Source organism: Centruroides sculpturatus, unplaced genomic scaffold, assembly GCF_000671375.1.
Source record: "Centruroides sculpturatus isolate CEXI.00-Female unplaced genomic scaffold, Cexi_2.0 scaffold1681, whole genome shotgun sequence".
NCBI classification, from domain to species: Eukaryota; Metazoa; Arthropoda; class Arachnida; order Scorpiones; family Buthidae; genus Centruroides; species Centruroides sculpturatus.
The window spans coordinates 86,135-103,462 of NW_019385921.1; the positions used below are offsets into that span (position 1 = coordinate 86,135).

At 35.0% G+C, this 17,328-nt stretch overlaps 3 protein-coding genes across 4 annotated transcripts in view; 1 reads left to right on the forward strand and 2 right to left on the reverse strand.

Annotated features, from left to right (window-relative positions):
- LOC111612585 (protein C12orf4 homolog) overlaps positions 1-17,328 on the reverse strand; it is a 97,744-nt gene that overhangs the window by 50,547 nt on the left and 29,869 nt on the right. The window lies entirely within an intron of this gene.
- Positions 7,794-9,346, forward strand: LOC111612587 (myb/SANT-like DNA-binding domain-containing protein 3). The gene is made up of 3 exons (XM_023353818.1): positions 7,794-8,323; positions 8,437-8,516; positions 8,796-9,346. Exons 1-3 carry the CDS (start codon positions 7,903-7,905, stop codon positions 9,105-9,107), a joined length of 813 nt encoding a protein of 270 aa, XP_023209586.1. The 5' UTR covers positions 7,794-7,902; the 3' UTR covers positions 9,108-9,346.
- On the reverse strand, positions 9,718-11,193 carry LOC111612586 (putative nuclease HARBI1). The gene is made up of 2 exons (XM_023353817.1): positions 10,465-11,193; positions 9,718-10,352 (listed from the first exon to the last, which is right to left on the reverse strand). Exons 1-2 carry the CDS (start codon positions 11,023-11,025, stop codon positions 9,846-9,848), a joined length of 1,068 nt encoding a protein of 355 aa, XP_023209585.1. The 5' UTR covers positions 11,026-11,193; the 3' UTR covers positions 9,718-9,845.

Consider the following 17,328-nt stretch of genomic DNA (forward strand, 5'->3'; position numbering starts at 1 on the left):
CCTAGTTAATCTGCAGATTAGCTATATGATGTACACATTAAAGGCTTTTGAGCTTTAGTGGTAACATATACATATATACATACATTTATATATATATATATATTTCGTTCGTTATTTTGTTTTTTTGTATTTAAAAATTTTGTTCTATTTTCTTTGTATTCGAAAAAGCTTAGCCTGATGATGGCCAATAGAGTTGGCTGAAAACATTAGCTTTTCATTAAAAGTTTTCTCAGCAAATTAAGGTGTTGTGTTTTTTTGAGTTTAAAAAAAGGGTAGCCAAATCTTGCAACACTGAAAGGAATATTAAATAAAGCTAGAGTTGGGATTCAAAGGATTATAGATCAAATTCGGGGAATGGAGAGAAAGGTTAACTAGACCTTCTGTTATGCAAATATTGATTCTTAATTTTTCAACCTTTTCTCAATTTTTTTATCTTTTGGCCATTCTCTTCTTTCCTCGAATTTGGGGCTACAATTCTTTGAGTCACGACTCCAGCTTTATTTAGTATTCCTTCCTCATTCACACATTTCAAGTGTGAGATCTGGAATTTTAGTAACGAAAATCACGCTCTTTTATTAACAAAAATTTTAATTAATTTACTTTCATTTATGTAACAAACTGGAGAAAAAAACGATCTTAGCCAGGAATGTGTAAACCTTCCTGTCATAACTATCAACATCTATTGTTCTCTGCAGAACTTGCAGCTCATCTTGCGGAAAAGTTTATAGTTAGCATCCAACTTTCGTCACTTGTTTTAAGTCCCTGGGACACCTGTAACCTTTAACACATGAACATCCGATTACGTGGTGGAAATTCCCCACAAAAAGCTATAAAAAAACAGTTCTTACCCCTCTCGGGGGAGTCTCTTAACGAACACTGGACTGACGACATCGCGCCGATTCTCCAAACCTGCCGAATTCCGATCGCCGCTAACAGATCATCGCCAAAGTTGCGAACATTTTATAATTGTGCCTCAGTTGGATTAAAACCCATCTTTTATTGGACAATTAAGTGTGTCTACAGATTTACTTGTCACGGAACATTCAAAGAGGTATGAAAAGCGGGAAACTCTCTCTCGAGAAATTAGGCGGTTTTAGAAATTCTATTTGTGTAGTCTTTTGTCCATTTTGCTTAGTTAAATAAATTGTTGTTATATTGGTTAAATATGATAGACTCCTTTACTCGATCACGCCTTTCACCTTCTCGTCGACCCCAAAATTCTCTCCCTCCACTCGCTGATATTTGAGTCCCAACCAACGGGACCGTTATCGTAAAATAAGCTATCATGACAGTGAGCAGGTTTAACGACCTGTTGTCTGTACAGGGAGAGTCGACGGTTTCTGACCTCCCCTGTGGTTCAGAAATTGGTGTCAGGAGTGGGGTTGACTTCCTCGAGAAATCAATAAGGTGAAAAAAGGCATATTCGAGTAGGAGGTTTAGTTAAGTAGAATCGGAGTTTTTGAATTAGGAAGCAGATTTAGTGGTAATAGGAAAAAATGGATCCTCAACCTCAACCTGCGGCTGGGCCAGGCAACCCAAATCCGAATCCCATCACATTAGGCGGTCTCGGCGGGTTTTTACCATTGTTACCCGTATTTTCTGGAGAGGCAGGAGGCCCCAGAGTAACAGATTTTTTCGATTCTTTGGCAGACGTAACCAAAGTAGCCGCCTGGTCTAAGGCACAGATGCTAGCGGTAGTGAAATTAAAACTAATGGGAATAGCCCGAGAATTTCGGTAATCCGGAAAGATCACCGGATTAAGACAGTAGATGAATTTGATGAATTCAAAAGGCTTATGATAGAGCACTTTGAACGCGAACCCTTCCCTGTTAGAGTAAATAAATTCTATACTTGCGTTCAGAAACGAGACGAAGATGTGCAAGCATATGCTGCTCGTCTCCAAACTCTGGCAATGGAGATAGTAATCATGCCAGAGCCAGGTGCAAATGCCAAGGAAACTGCTATTATACAACGGGTCCAAACAAAAGAATTAGATGAAAGGTTGAAAGCGCAGTTTTTTAACGGGATTAATTTACGTATATGGCAGCGAACAATGTCACGAGAGCCAGCTACGTTAGACGAGGCACTGAAGGCCGCTATTAGTGGAGAAATGATCAAGAACATGACCGCACATCCTCAAGGGATCATGCAAACAGTTCGAGAAGACGACCGATCAAAAATTAATTGGATGATTTGCAAAAATTAATGGCAGCGATGAATGAGTTAAAGGCTCGAATGGATGATTCAACCGGAGCCCCCTCTAGGAACAATTATAATAATCAAACTTATAATACTCCGTCTTTTAAAAGGAGCGAATATCGTCAGAATAATCGTCGATCTGATTCCCCGAATAATCGATCTAACCAAAATCGGTCCCAAAATTTCCCTAATCGTCAAGCGAATTATAATAATAATTGAGGCACATGTGATAGAAATGATTCCCCATGGCGAAGCGACTCCAGACCAAACCAAAATCGGGTCCACTTCCGTTCGCAACCCTCAGAACCACAACAAACTCGGTGGACAGGTAATGTACAAAGTGTCGAAGGTCGACGACCCTGGGATGAGACAAAATGGAAAGGTAGAATAGGGTCCACCCAAACCATTGAAACCCAATATCCTATCATACAAATTTATATTAACAATATCCCAGTGAAAATACGAGTCAATCCTAGCATGAATCGTACAATCTTATAAAAAGATTTGGCAAACAAATTGAAGGGGAAAACGTATGTAAAATTTGGACAGAGACAAAAATTGGGACCCATCCTAGGGAAACCCGTTACCTCGATAGGAACAGCCATACCCTCATGGAAATTACAGGAAAGGAAAATGCGCATGCAATGTGCTATCGTAAGAGAGGAAGTCACAACCCCTTGTGACGGGATTTTAGGCCGCGACATCATTAAAGCGGCGCAATTAACATTTGATTTTGCAAATAGACAGGTGCTATTATCCAATAGCAAGGCATTACATTTTTGCACACCCTTACGGCCGTGCCGAAGGAAGAGATGGGAAGATATCCCTAAATAAATGGGAGAAAATTTGAGAATATTCAGACATCTGTTCTGACTGAAGTGAAATAAAAACCGGAGAAACCCGGAAGAGGACCCAGAAGAGGAGACCGAAACGGAGATTATGAGAGAGAAAAATCAAACGACTTAGAACCCAGCAAGATAACACGGACTTTACCCTCGAATCACCTATCGAAACTTCGGAAGAAGAACCACAATCAATTACCAATCCTTGGGATGAATTTATTTTGTCTTCCATACTTCCTCCGCTACCGAAAGAACAAATGGAAAGTGAAAGCGAGAGTGAAAAACTTAACCAAAGCAAAGAATCGGAACCAGAAGGAGAACTAGAAATAACTCCTCCATATACATTCCGACGTCAAGGAGCAAGTTCAGTTCAACCTATGACTCGACCTACCCGTGATCACCTTTCACGATTTACTTCACCTACTTCTAGTCGATCATTCTCACCGTAGGTCTAGAAATTGAGTTGTAGTATATTAATAAGGCATTAATTTCATTTCAAAAATAGAGGTCATATAAGAAAGGTGTTTTAATTAAATCCATTTTCATTATTTAAATTAATTCATAACGAAGGGAAGAATCATTGGCATTAATAACAATATTTCCCTGTTTCAGTGGGAAAGAACCTGAACACGGAACTACCTTATCGGTAGTTCCGTGTTCGGAAGAATACAATACTTCATTGACAACATGATTTATCTGCAAATATCCATTATTTTTCTATGGTTCCTCCAGACGACAGCACCTCATGCAAGACAAGAGGAATTCACAAAAGGAGTTATTTTCTTGCACCAAGGAAATTTTCTAATAACCACAAGCCATTGGACCTTAGTGAATGATCTAACCTTTGAGCACCAGGAGCGTCAGATTCAATTTATCTCAAATTCTCTTACTTATGTAGAATCAATGATTAACCAGAAAAAACATACCCCTCCGCAGAATGGAGATCCCCAGACACAATGGAATCTCCCAACAAAAAACTTTGAGTTAGTACGGGCCTCATTCCTTAATTATCATAAGGAATACAAGGAAATCACAACTCTAATCACTCTCCGGCCCACTCAGAAAAAACGGAGAGGTTTAATAGACGCTGGAGGGAAAATCCTTAAATTCCTCTTCGGAACTGTTACCTCAGAGGATATTAAAACGCTAAACAACGAGATTTCGAAACTTAATCAAAGAAACGAAGGAATCATTCATTTATTGCACTCACAAACCACATTATTAAATGATACTTTAAATATAAGCAAGACCAATCAACATCAAATTTATGTGCTCTTCAAATGACAGGAGTCCTTTGGTGAACTGATGAACTTACATCGTTATGAACTTGCCTTTGAAATAATTCTTCGAATGATAGAATTTTCTATTCAGGAGTTCCATTTTCAACTAGTAGAGTTACGAGAAGCGATTGATATTTTCGAACAAGGTCGGTTAAGTACCTATTTTATCTCACGGGAAATTATGTTAAGAACTCTACGAGACATTCAACTTCAACTTCCGGAAGGCTACTCAATGATCGAACCTATCAAGCCAAATACGTTGTTTAAATATTACCAGTGGATTACTACCATCACAGTAGCTTTACCTGGCAGACTACGGATTTTTGCAAAAATTCCCTTAATCATCCCTAGTGGATATTTTGATATGTATGAAATTGTTAAATTTCCAACATACATCCCTACATTAAAAGCTTTTTTCCAATTTCAAACCGAATATCCTACAATCGCTCTGTCTATGGATAGACAGTCATATATGTTATTGCAACGATTTGAATTAACTATGTGCAAGGTAGACCATTTTCCTATTTGTTCATTAAATGTTCCTATTCAACGATTTCTGCAACAAAGCTGTGAGTATGCTTTATTTAACGGAATTGAAACTCAAGTCCGTAGGACTCTGTAATTGACAAATTGTCGCAAGATATGCTCCTATTTTAAAGAAAATAAATCGACAAGGAACCTGGATTTATTCTACACCTAAACCTCTCACCATCACTATTAGATGTCCTACTAGACCTCAGAAATCGTCTTATATATCTACAACTCACAAACTGAATCATACTGGGATAATCAATCTCCCAAATACATGTACAAGATACCTACCAGGAATTATCCTCACTTCACATTTCCAAAGACAATCAATCTTACAACTGGAAATGGCAAAACACTTAGTAGTTCCGCAAATCGAACTGTGGCTACACGCCTGTTTATTATTTTTATTATTATTATTATTATTAACCTGTATAGTTTTAGTTTAATTTAAATTCTAGAATTTTCCTTCCTTTCAATTTCTTTGTTCCTTTGTCTCGGACTTTGGAGAACTCGCCTCACCCCTAACCCATCAGGAGGTAGGGCAAGAACAATAGACGACAACAAGGCTGGAGGGGAAAAAGAAAGATTCGAAAATTATTCTTGGGCCGAACTCCGAGAGAGAAGGATGAGCGGCAGCAGACTCCGAAACGGAAAGTCGGGAAGCGCTGCAGAAGGAGGCCATAAGAATCGGATCAGCAGAAGAATCCGATCGTTGATTATAGAAAAGGAAACCCCGAAACAGACCCGAATTGTTTTAAAAGGGGAACAGCTGCAGAAAGAAGCTGAGACAAGGAATGGTGGAGAACCAACAAAAAAATTGGGTACCCTCTGTCCTTTAGTTCTTCTTACTTCCCCTTCTACCTTTCCTATCTTTTAGTTTAAGTTAGTTTAAGTTTACGCGTGCAATTAGATTTGTCAGGAGGTAGTTATTGGAAAAGTAACTACCGGTCTATTGGTATATCTGATCGCTCAGGATTTTGGAACGTTTGTAGGAAACAGCAGGAATCCGAACTTATTCTGTATATATATTAATGTTAGCGCGAAATTTAACTTGTTTAATTAGTAAAACGTGTCTGTGTTTTCCTGTCCGCGATGTACATTTTCACAGAACAACTTATAAACCAAATGGAAATTTGACTGCTTCAGGAACGTCTCATGGAACCACAAATTCAAGAAAAACTAAAATTGAACTTGGATCATGATATCACTTTAGCTGACTGATCCTTATCAGACGTTACCTATGACCTCAATCATCTATTAAGGAGGACAACCAAATCAACTCCCTCATCCAACCTCTCTACGATAATGGTGATAATTGCAAGTTGCCTTGGTACGATTAGTATGGAATTTTGTCTTGTTTATATCTTCCAATGCCACCTACATCACAGGAAACTTCGTTCCCCGAAGCAACCACATCCTTCCGAAGATGACCCGGAAGAAATATCCCTTAGTGAAAGAGGAAATCACCCTCCACCTGACATACAACCCAGTACTTCCCAAGAGAACCGAGGAAACAACCGAGATGACCCTAACCAATTAGCACGCAAACTTATTAATCAAAGCTATTAGGGTACTCGATATCCAAGCATTATTTTTATGTTTATATATCAATTATATCCATGTATATCCTAATTTTGCATCAATATATTCAAAGTTAGAGTTAGCTTAAAATTCTATATGTGGTAGAGAAAGAATTTTATATTTCCTTATTCGATAGAGTAGAAATAAACTGCGGAGAGAGAACGTCATTCAACAATTTTGTAACGCAATATACCTCTAGTTCAAACTTAGTGACAAGATTTTCCTAAATCAGTTATTAGTAACTTTTAACTATTATTTTTGACTAAGAACAGTGCAGCGTCGTCACCTCAACCCAAAGGAAGGAAAAGAAACGAACTTCATCCAGCATCCCGATCGAACCAACAAACAACTTTCCAGAACAAAGAACTTCAACGGAGGTGTCAGAAGTGGGGTTCTTACCCCCTCTCGGAGGAGTTCACTCCATGTTTTCTTTAAAATCGCACTTAGTGTGATTTTAACTTATTGGATGTGCCCACATGGATCTAATCACCTAGGAACTCCACAAAGGTTGTTGGTGGATTGAGGTATCTAAACCAATGTATACATACCTCAATCCACCAACAACCTTTGTGGAGTTCCTAGGCGATTAGATCCATGTGGGCACATCCAATAAGTTAAAATCACACTAAGTGCAATTTTAAAGAAAACGTGGAGTGAACTGACCTCCCCTGCAGTTCACACAAGTATTTGAAAATATTTCCTTTCTATTAAAAAAAAATATGTATAAAGGTTTACGGCTTTCTGAAACTTCTTTTTTGAGGTTTATGCTGTTGAAATAAATAAATAAATAAATAATAAAAAATTTGTCAGTTTTGTTTATACATTTATTGGGCTGCATTGGAATGTGCCTTGGGCCGCGGGTTGGACACCCCTGGTTTAAACCTACATCCATCAATTAGAAACTGTATTGTATCTCATTTGTCCATGGGAAATTGTTCCTTGTTATTTATAAAATCTTTAATAAAATACAGCTCTTATTTTGATGATATGAAACCGTGCTTTACAATTTGTTTATGCTTCTAACACAATAAAGTGCTATAAATTAAGACACTTGGCGGGTTTCCTCATCTTTATTTAGTTGATACGTGTGAAAATTTTACACATTTCGGGCTCTTAAGCCCCTCTTCAGCCAACTAAAACATTAAAAAAGAATATAACATACATATAAAAAACACAAGTTTTGTAGAATTCATAAAAATATAAAACATACCCATGCATATAAGTCTTACAGGGTATTTCACCAACATTGCCTAATCGTGGTATTTGTAAATCCAGCGATTAGACTAATACCGAGATTACTGACGCGAGGATTTCACCAACAAATTTTAGCGAAGGATTAGTAAATCCCGAGATATTAAGAACAGGATTAGTGAATCCGATAATCTCGACACCAGCGTTACTAAAAAATTTTCTTACACGTTACTCGATTGGATATTTCGGAAAGACGTAATACGCGCTTAGATACAAACATGGCAGACAACAAAAAACGAAGTCGACAACCCGATTTTTCTCATCGAGAAACAGAGTACTTAATGGAATTAATCGAAAAATACAAAAATATAATCGAATCAAAGGAGACGAATGCCATATCCTTAAAGAAAAAAAATGAAACGTGGCAAATTCTAACCGAAGAATTTAATAAGTTTCCGGAGGTTAGTAAACGAGACACAAAAAACTTGAAAGTTTTTTGGAAAAATTTAAAACAAAAAGCAAGAAAAGATGTGGCATCAAATAAGCGAGCACGGATGAGTACTGGAGGAGGAATATGTGCCGATATCGAGTGTCCAATGCCACCAATTACGCAACAAATTTTCTCCTTAATCCCCGAGCAATTTACGCCTCTCTCAAATCCTGTTGACAGCGATGCTGATTTTAATGTCCCTGTCGAAGGTAAATTTGTTTATCTAATTATACTCGATCAAAACTAAACAGTAATAAAGCAGTTAATAATAATAAATGACAATTTATTAAATAAAGTTATAAGCATTGGTATTTATTTTCAGATAATGTTGTGGCCGAATTTCCTGCATTACTGCAACAGCAATCAGGAGAATCAAATAGTGAAACTTTGAATGCATCAAATGTAAGTGTTAAATAGTTAATTAATCCCCTTATACATATTTCCTTTTGTTTTTAGTATTGTATTTTAGTGATCCTTTGTATATAGAGTACTGTAAAATTAGCATAAAAGTAATAAAACTTTTATCAACAATTATAATTTGATGTTAATATAAATTATGTAAACAAAGTATTTTAATAATAATGTTTTGATACTAAAAACTAATTAGTCAAACAAAAATTAATTTTTAGAGCTATATTACTTTTAAAATAATGTTTATTTATATATCACACATATTTTCAGGTACTCATACAGGATTTATATCTAGTGAATCCATCTGAATTTTCTGATGATCCAACAACTAATGAACCACCACCCAATAATAATCGTCGCAGTAATTTTAAAATTGTTGATAAATATGCACTAGAATATCACAAAGCTCGAATGCATTTTTTAAAAGAAGAACATAGAGCTAAAATGAATTTTATGAAGGAAGAAGATTTAAGAAGAAAGAGAGAGCATGACTATAGAATTGAACTCCTACAAGAAGAAAAAAGAGAACAACAATTAAAAATAGAACTACTGCAAGAAAAATTAAAAAGCATTAAAAAATAGTCTTATTAATAAATTTAATTTTTATAGTTATTTTGTTGAAAATTATTTATAATTTTTATTCAATAATTTATTCTAATTACACATTCAAATATAATGAAAGTGATACAGAATTCTTTCAGAGGTCCAAACTAATATTGAATGGGATTTTTTGACTTAGCATGATAACATATTAACAATTAATAGACTAATGTAATGATTAAAAATTTAAATTAACATTTTAAAGGAAAAGAAACAAAAGGACTAGTATACAGTATATAATTTTTATTTATTTTTGTTATCAAGTTTTGTACCTTTTAACTAGAAATATGTTTCTAGCCTATCTACTAATTTATTAAAAACTAAAAGCATAATCTGAAAAACTAACATTTTCCAAGAAACTTTTGTTTATTATTATTATTATTACAATACTATCTATATTATTTGCATTGTGTTTAATTAACTTATCAAACACAACTGATAATCAAATAGATTATATATATATATATATAAACAAATTTTATTTATATGATTCACAATCATATAAATAAAATTTGTATCATTACAAATTTGTAAAATTGTGAATTATAAAAATTAAGAAAACATAGTTTCAGAAGATTGTAACAAATTTTATTTATACAAAAAAAAAATTATTTTACAAAAGTTTTATTTGAATTTTATAATGCTTTATTTATGAATTATGCATATCAAAGTCTGTAATTACATACAAATTTCAATAAGAAATTAATAACTACATATTTCTCATTCATTGAAAGCTTGTATTAGTGTATTCCTAACAGCTGTTCCACCTTGAACAGTCCAATCCCTAGCATCATCTCCATTACATTCTTCAGGCTGAATAACCATATCTAAAACAAGTGAATCATCCTTGCATAGTATAGCTATATTGTGGAGAACACCAGTAGCAACAATAATAACAAGTGATGTTTCTAGTTTAGTTCGAAGACCAAACCTTAGACAAGGAAATCTACTCTTCCATATTCCAAATAGTCTCTCTACTGTGTTTCTAGTTTTAATATGAGCAGCATTATATTTTACTTCTGTATTTGTTGTTGGGTTTAAAAGTGGTGTCATCAAATATGGTTTGCAGGGATAGCCACCATCTCCTAGAAGATAGCATGTGACAGGAGGAACTCTATTCTCAAATTTCAGACATAATTCTGAATTATTAAATATTGTAGAATCATGTACTGATCCAGCCCATCTTGCTACTAAGTTTCTTATTAGTAAATTAGCATCACTGACTACCTAAAAATATTAATTGAATGAAAGATGCAATATTTATATTTATTAAAATTTAAATACATACAGAATTTATTCATGTAAACACTGATAAAGAATAATATAAAATTTAACATACCTGGGTATTGATTGAAAAATAACCTTTCCTATTTCTAAATAATTCTGCATTTGTTCCAGGAGATGAAATTGGAATATGAGTACAATCTATAGCACCTATAACACCTGGAAACTTAGCAATATCATAAAATTTTTTAATGACTTTTCTATATTCCAGCATGGTCGATGGAAATGCGATGTACTTTTTTGAAAGGCTCCCCAAAGCTTTAGATACAGTTTTAATTATCCTACATACGCTTGATTTCGATGTTGAAGTCAGATCTCCCACTTCGTGATAAAAGTTTCCAGTGGCATAAAAACGTAAAGTGATCAATAACTGCAATAGAGGCGATATAGGATGGTTTCTTCTTGTATTATATGATGGCAAGAGGTGCTTGATTTCGTCACATACAAGTATAACAGTTCTTTTAGAAAGCCTATACCTTTCGATAAACAGTTGATCGTCAAGCTTTTCAATAGGATTGGATCGATCACAAACTAATCGTCGTGGAATTCGAAAGTAATTTTGTATTATTTCGTTTTCATACACATACTCTGCAAAGTAAGACAAATCTTCCGCCATGTTTGCCGAGATTAGTACACTAATCGCCCGAATTTGGTGGATTAGTTACTAATGCCAGATTACGTCTAATCTTAGAATGGTGGAACGCAAAATCAGTAATCCTGTATTAGTGATAGTTATTAATCCTGCGATTTGCCTAATCGTCTGTTGGTGAAATAGGGGGTTATAGACTGAAGTAACAGCTTATTTCTGTTTCAGTAACAGTTACTCTCGATATTTTCCAGTAACATCAGCTTATTCATAATCAACTATAATATTAGGGTATATGACACATATATACAAAAGTATACATAAGAATCTATAAAACTATCTTCAATTAAGGCATACCTTGAGTACGGTTGTTATTAAAGCTGTATACAATTGATTATACCTTTCACTTATAAACAGTTCTACAAAATCCTTGACTTTAAACATACTTTGGACCACAATTATCAAATTAGCATATAATTGATTATGCCTTACACTCATAATCTGTTTTACGAAATCCTTATTTCCTTTGATACGCATTTACAATATAATACGAATTTACATAACTTCTACAATATAAATTTACATATCTGACGTCTACACTATTTTTTCAATGTATGATTATTGGTTTATTTAACATTTCAATATTTAATATCATAGATTATTATATGAACTAATGATTTTACAATGTCTTGGAGTTNTCCTATTTGTTCATTAAATGTTCCTATTCAACGATTTCTGCAACAAAGCTGTGAGTATGCTTTATTTAACGGAATTGAAACTCAAGTCCGTAGGACTCTGTAATTGACAAATTGTCGCAAGATATGCTCCTATTTTAAAGAAAATAAATCGACAAGGAACCTGGATTTATTCTACACCTAAACCTCTCACCATCACTATTAGATGTCCTACTAGACCTCAGAAATCGTCTTATATATCTACAACTCACAAACTGAATCATACTGGGATAATCAATCTCCCAAATACATGTACAAGATACCTACCAGGAATTATCCTCACTTCACATTTCCAAAGACAATCAATCTTACAACTGGAAATGGCAAAACACTTAGTAGTTCCGCAAATCGAACTGTGGCTACACGCCTGTTTATTATTTTTATTATTATTATTAACCTGTATAGTTTTAGTTTAATTTAAATTCTAGAATTTTCCTTCCTTTCAATTTCTTTGTTCCTTTGTCTCGGACTTTGGAGAACTCGCCTCACCCCTAACCCATCAGGAGGTAGGGCAAGAACAATAGACGACAACAAGGCTGGAGGGGAAAAAGAAAGATTCGAAAATTATTCTTGGGCCGAACTCCGAGAGAGAAGGATGAGCGGCAGCAGACTCCGAAACGGAAAGTCGGGAAGCGCTGCAGAAGGAGGCCATAAGAATCGGATCAGCAGAAGAATCCGATCGTTGATTATAGAAAAGGAAACCCCGAAACAGACCCGAATTGTTTTAAAAGGGGAACAGCTGCAGAAAGAAGCTGAGACAAGGAATGGTGGAGAACCAACAAAAAAATTGGGTACCCTCTGTCCTTTAGTTCTTCTTACTTCCCCTTCTACCTTTCCTATCTTTTAGTTTAAGTTAGTTTAAGTTTACGCGTGCAATTAGATTTGTCAGGAGGTAGTTATTGGAAAAGTAACTACCGGTCTATTGGTATATCTGATCGCTCAGGATTTTGGAACGTTTGTAGGAAACAGCAGGAATCCGAACTTATTCTGTATATATATTAATGTTAGCGCGAAATTTAACTTGTTTAATTAGTAAAACGTGTCTGTGTTTTCCTGTCCGCGATGTACATTTTCACAGAACAACTTATAAACCAAATGGAAATTTGACTGCTTCAGGAACGTCTCATGGAACCACAAATTCAAGAAAAACTAAAATTGAACTTGGATCATGATATCACTTTAGCTGACTGATCCTTATCAGACGTTACCTATGACCTCAATCATCTATTAAGGAGGACAACCAAATCAACTCCCTCATCCAACCTCTCTACGATAATGGTGATAATTGCAAGTTGCCTTGGTACGATTAGTATGGAATTTTGTCTTGTTTATATCTTCCAATGCCACCTACATCACAGGAAACTTCGTTCCCCGAAGCAACCACATCCTTCCGAAGATGACCCGGAAGAAATATCCCTTAGTGAAAGAGGAAATCACCCTCCACCTGACATACAACCCAGTACTTCCCAAGAGAACCGAGGAAACAACCGAGATGACCCTAACCAATTAGCACGCAAACTTATTAATCAAAGCTATTAGGGTACTCGATATCCAAGCATTATTTTTATGTTTATATATCAATTATATCCATGTATATCCTAATTTTGCATCAATATATTCAAAGTTAGAGTTAGCTTAAAATTCTATATGTGGTAGAGAAAGAATTTTATATTTCCTTATTCGATAGAGTAGAAATAAACTGCGGAGAGAGAACGTCATTCAACAATTTTGTAACGCAATATACCTCTAGTTCAAACTTAGTGACAAGATTTTCCTAAATCAGTTATTAGTAACTTTTAACTATTATTTTTGACTAAGAACAGTGCAGCGTCGTCACCTCAACCCAAAGGAAGGAAAAGAAACGAACTTCATCCAGCATCCCGATCGAACCAACAAACAACTTTCCAGAACAAAGAACTTCAACGGAGGTGTCAGAAGTGGGGTTCTTACCCCCTCTCGGAGGAGTTCACTCCATGTTTTCTTTAAAATCGCACTTAGTGTGATTTTAACTTATTGGATGTGCCCACATGGATCTAATCACCTAGGAACTCCACAAAGGTTGTTGGTGGATTGAGGTATCTAAACCAATGTATACATACCTCAATCCACCAACAACCTTTGTGGAGTTCCTAGGCGATTAGATCCATGTGGGCACATCCAATAAGTTAAAATCACACTAAGTGCAATTTTAAAGAAAACGTGGAGTGAACTGACCTCCCCTGCAGTTCACACAAGTATTTGAAAATATTTCCTTTCTATTAAAAAAAAATATGTATAAAGGTTTACGGCTTTCTGAAACTTCTTTTTTGAGGTTTATGCTGTTGAAATAAATAAATAAATAAATAATAAAAAATTTGTCAGTTTTGTTTATACATTTATTGGGCTGCATTGGAATGTGCCTTGGGCCGCGGGTTGGACACCCCTGGTTTAAACCTACATCCATCAATTAGAAACTGTATTGTATCTCATTTGTCCATGGGAAATTGTTCCTTGTTATTTATAAAATCTTTAATAAAATACAGCTCTTATTTTGATGATATGAAACCGTGCTTTACAATTTGTTTATGCTTCTAACACAATAAAGTGCTATAAATTAAGACACTTGGCGGGTTTCCTCATCTTTATTTAGTTGATACGTGTGAAAATTTTACACATTTCGGGCTCTTAAGCCCCTCTTCAGCCAACTAAAACATTAAAAAAGAATATAACATACATATAAAAAACACAAGTTTTGTAGAATTCATAAAAATATAAAACATACCCATGCATATAAGTCTTACAGGGTATTTCACCAACATTGCCTAATCGTGGTATTTGTAAATCCAGCGATTAGACTAATACCGAGATTACTGACGCGAGGATTTCACCAACAAATTTTAGCGAAGGATTAGTAAATCCCGAGATATTAAGAACAGGATTAGTGAATCTGATAATCTCGACACCAGCGTTACTAAAAAATTTTCTTACACGTTACTCGATTGGATATTTCGGAAAGACGTAATACGCGCTTAGATACAAACATGGCAGACAACAAAAAACGAAGTCGACAACCCAATTTTTCTCATCAAGAAACAGAGTATTTAATGGAATTAATCGAAAAATACAAAGATATAATCGAATCAAAGGAAACGAATGCCATATCCTTAAAGAAAAAAAATGAAATGTGGCAAATTCTAACCGAAGAATTTAATAAGTTTCCGGAGGTTAGTAAATGGGACACAAAAAACTTGAAAGTTTTGTGGAAAAATTTAAAACAAAAAGCAAGAAAAGATGTGGCATCAAATAAGCGAGCACAGATGAGTACTGGAAAAGGAATATGTGCCGATATCGAGTGTCCAATGCCACCAATTACTCAACAAATTTTCTCCTTAATCCCCGAGCAATTTACGCCTTTCTCAAATCCTGTTGACAGCAATGCCGATTTTAATGTCCCTGTCGAAGGTAAATTTGTTTATCTAATTATACTCGATCAAAACTAAACAGTAATAAAGCAGTTAATAATAATAAATGACAAAATAACTTTATTAAATAAAGTTATAAGCATTTATTTTCAGATAATGTTGTGCAGGTATTTATTTTCAGATAATGTTGTGGCTGAATTTCCTGCATTACTGCAACAGCAATCAGGAGAATCAAATAGTGAAACTTTGAATGCATCAAATGTAAGTGTTAAATAGTTAACTAATCCCCTTATACATATTTCCCTTTGTTTTTAGTATTGTATTTTAGTGATCCTTTGTATATAGAGTACAGTACTGTAAAATTAGCATAAAAGTAATAAAACTTTTATCAACAATTATAATTTGATGTTAATATAAATTATGTAAACAAAGTATTTTAATAATAATGTTTTGATACTAAAAACTAATTAGTCAAACAAAAATTAATTTTTAGAGCTATATTACTTTTAAAATAATGTTCATTTATATATCACACATATTTTCAGGTACTCATACATGATTTATGTCTGATATGTGTTATGTATGATATACGTGATACATGTGAATCCATCATTGTTTTGGCCAAGCCACAATTGGACTACCTGGGGGTAAAGAATGGGGCCCGACATATCCGAACGGACCACTGTCCGAAAACTTCCTGGGACTTTTCTATCCATTCGGATTCGTTTCCGAAAAATCTCGGATTCCAATTCTCCAACTCTTTTTTGTGGGCGGTTCTTCCTGGATGTGTTGGGCCAGTTCCTTACCACCCGCCCCCACTATGAGCTTGGCCGAAACCACGATGGGCCCAATAAAAAAATCTTCTTATTTGTTAATGGCGACAGTTCGAATCAAATAAACCAATATCAATTTATTAAAACTACATATTAACAGTTTTATTCGGACTTTTATTTTCCCGGATTCGTTTTCGGGTCCCCAGAGTGGTTACCTTAATCGTTCGGTCATCTGTCTTAATGTAGTGTAAGAAAGTCACTACAGAAAAGTCTTGTTTATATAGAAAAGAATTGTATAAAGAGTTTAATCTGAAAGAAATGTCGAGTTATTTGAAAAGAGAAATTCGTATTTACGGTCGCATTTTACAAAGTGAATATTTAGTGTAATATTGTAAGTATAGAACGTAGAAACATTAAGTTAAATACACGTGGCATGTGTGCATCTACATAGATTGATGAATTAAGGTTAACTTGTCTTTTGCTTACACAATATAGCAACATGAGTAAAAGGACTTACGGTTTTGTAATTGATGAGGATGGACCCTCTATTATGATGGCTTGACGATTAATTAACTTTTGGCAACCGTCGAAGGGAGCGGCAAGTGAACTTTTCAGAGCAGTAAACAGGGACTTTTAATTTCATGGAACTCAGTTTGCTGGTTGGTCTAATAACGCTAATGATGAAAAAAAGGTCCTCTTAGTGCCCACAGGGCCTGAAAAGTATATAAAAATTTACACGTTTGAAACAATTCGTCGTATTTTTGGTTTAGAAAATATTTATATAATTATACTTTTTTGTCAATGTAAAGAAAAATTCGAATACAAAATCTAAACTTATTGATGAAGCGTAAGGACATTCCTGTTTTCAAGTACTAAAAGTATCGAGTTTGATTATTTAAAAAGTGATTAAGCGGTTCCTACTCTAGCAACCTAATGACTGTCAGATTATTTTAGGTTTGGTTTATTCGTACCGTGTTTCCCCGAAAATAAGACATTCGCAGAAAATAAGACCTAGCACAGATTTTGCTGAATTGCGAAATATAAGACCTACCCCTGAAAGTAAGACCTAGCAAAGTTTTCTTTTAGTCGTAACGGTCATCGACAGGTGGTTGAAAGTGACCGTTGGCTTTTTGAAAGTACAGCCACTAATTGGTCAGCAGACAATTACGCTACACGGCATGATTTGCATAAGACTATGGCTTGGGAATCACAGATTTGCATAACGTTACGGCTGGTGATGGCTAATTGGTCGGCCGGGGATCATGCCACATGACATTTGCATAGTGCTACGGTTCAGTAAGCACTAATTGGTCATCGAGTCCGATGTTGACGGTATGAAAAGGCGACAGTTCGACACACCGGATATACGTCACTCTCATCTAAGTTCGACTTGGGAATTTTTTTGTTCAATAATAAATGTGAATT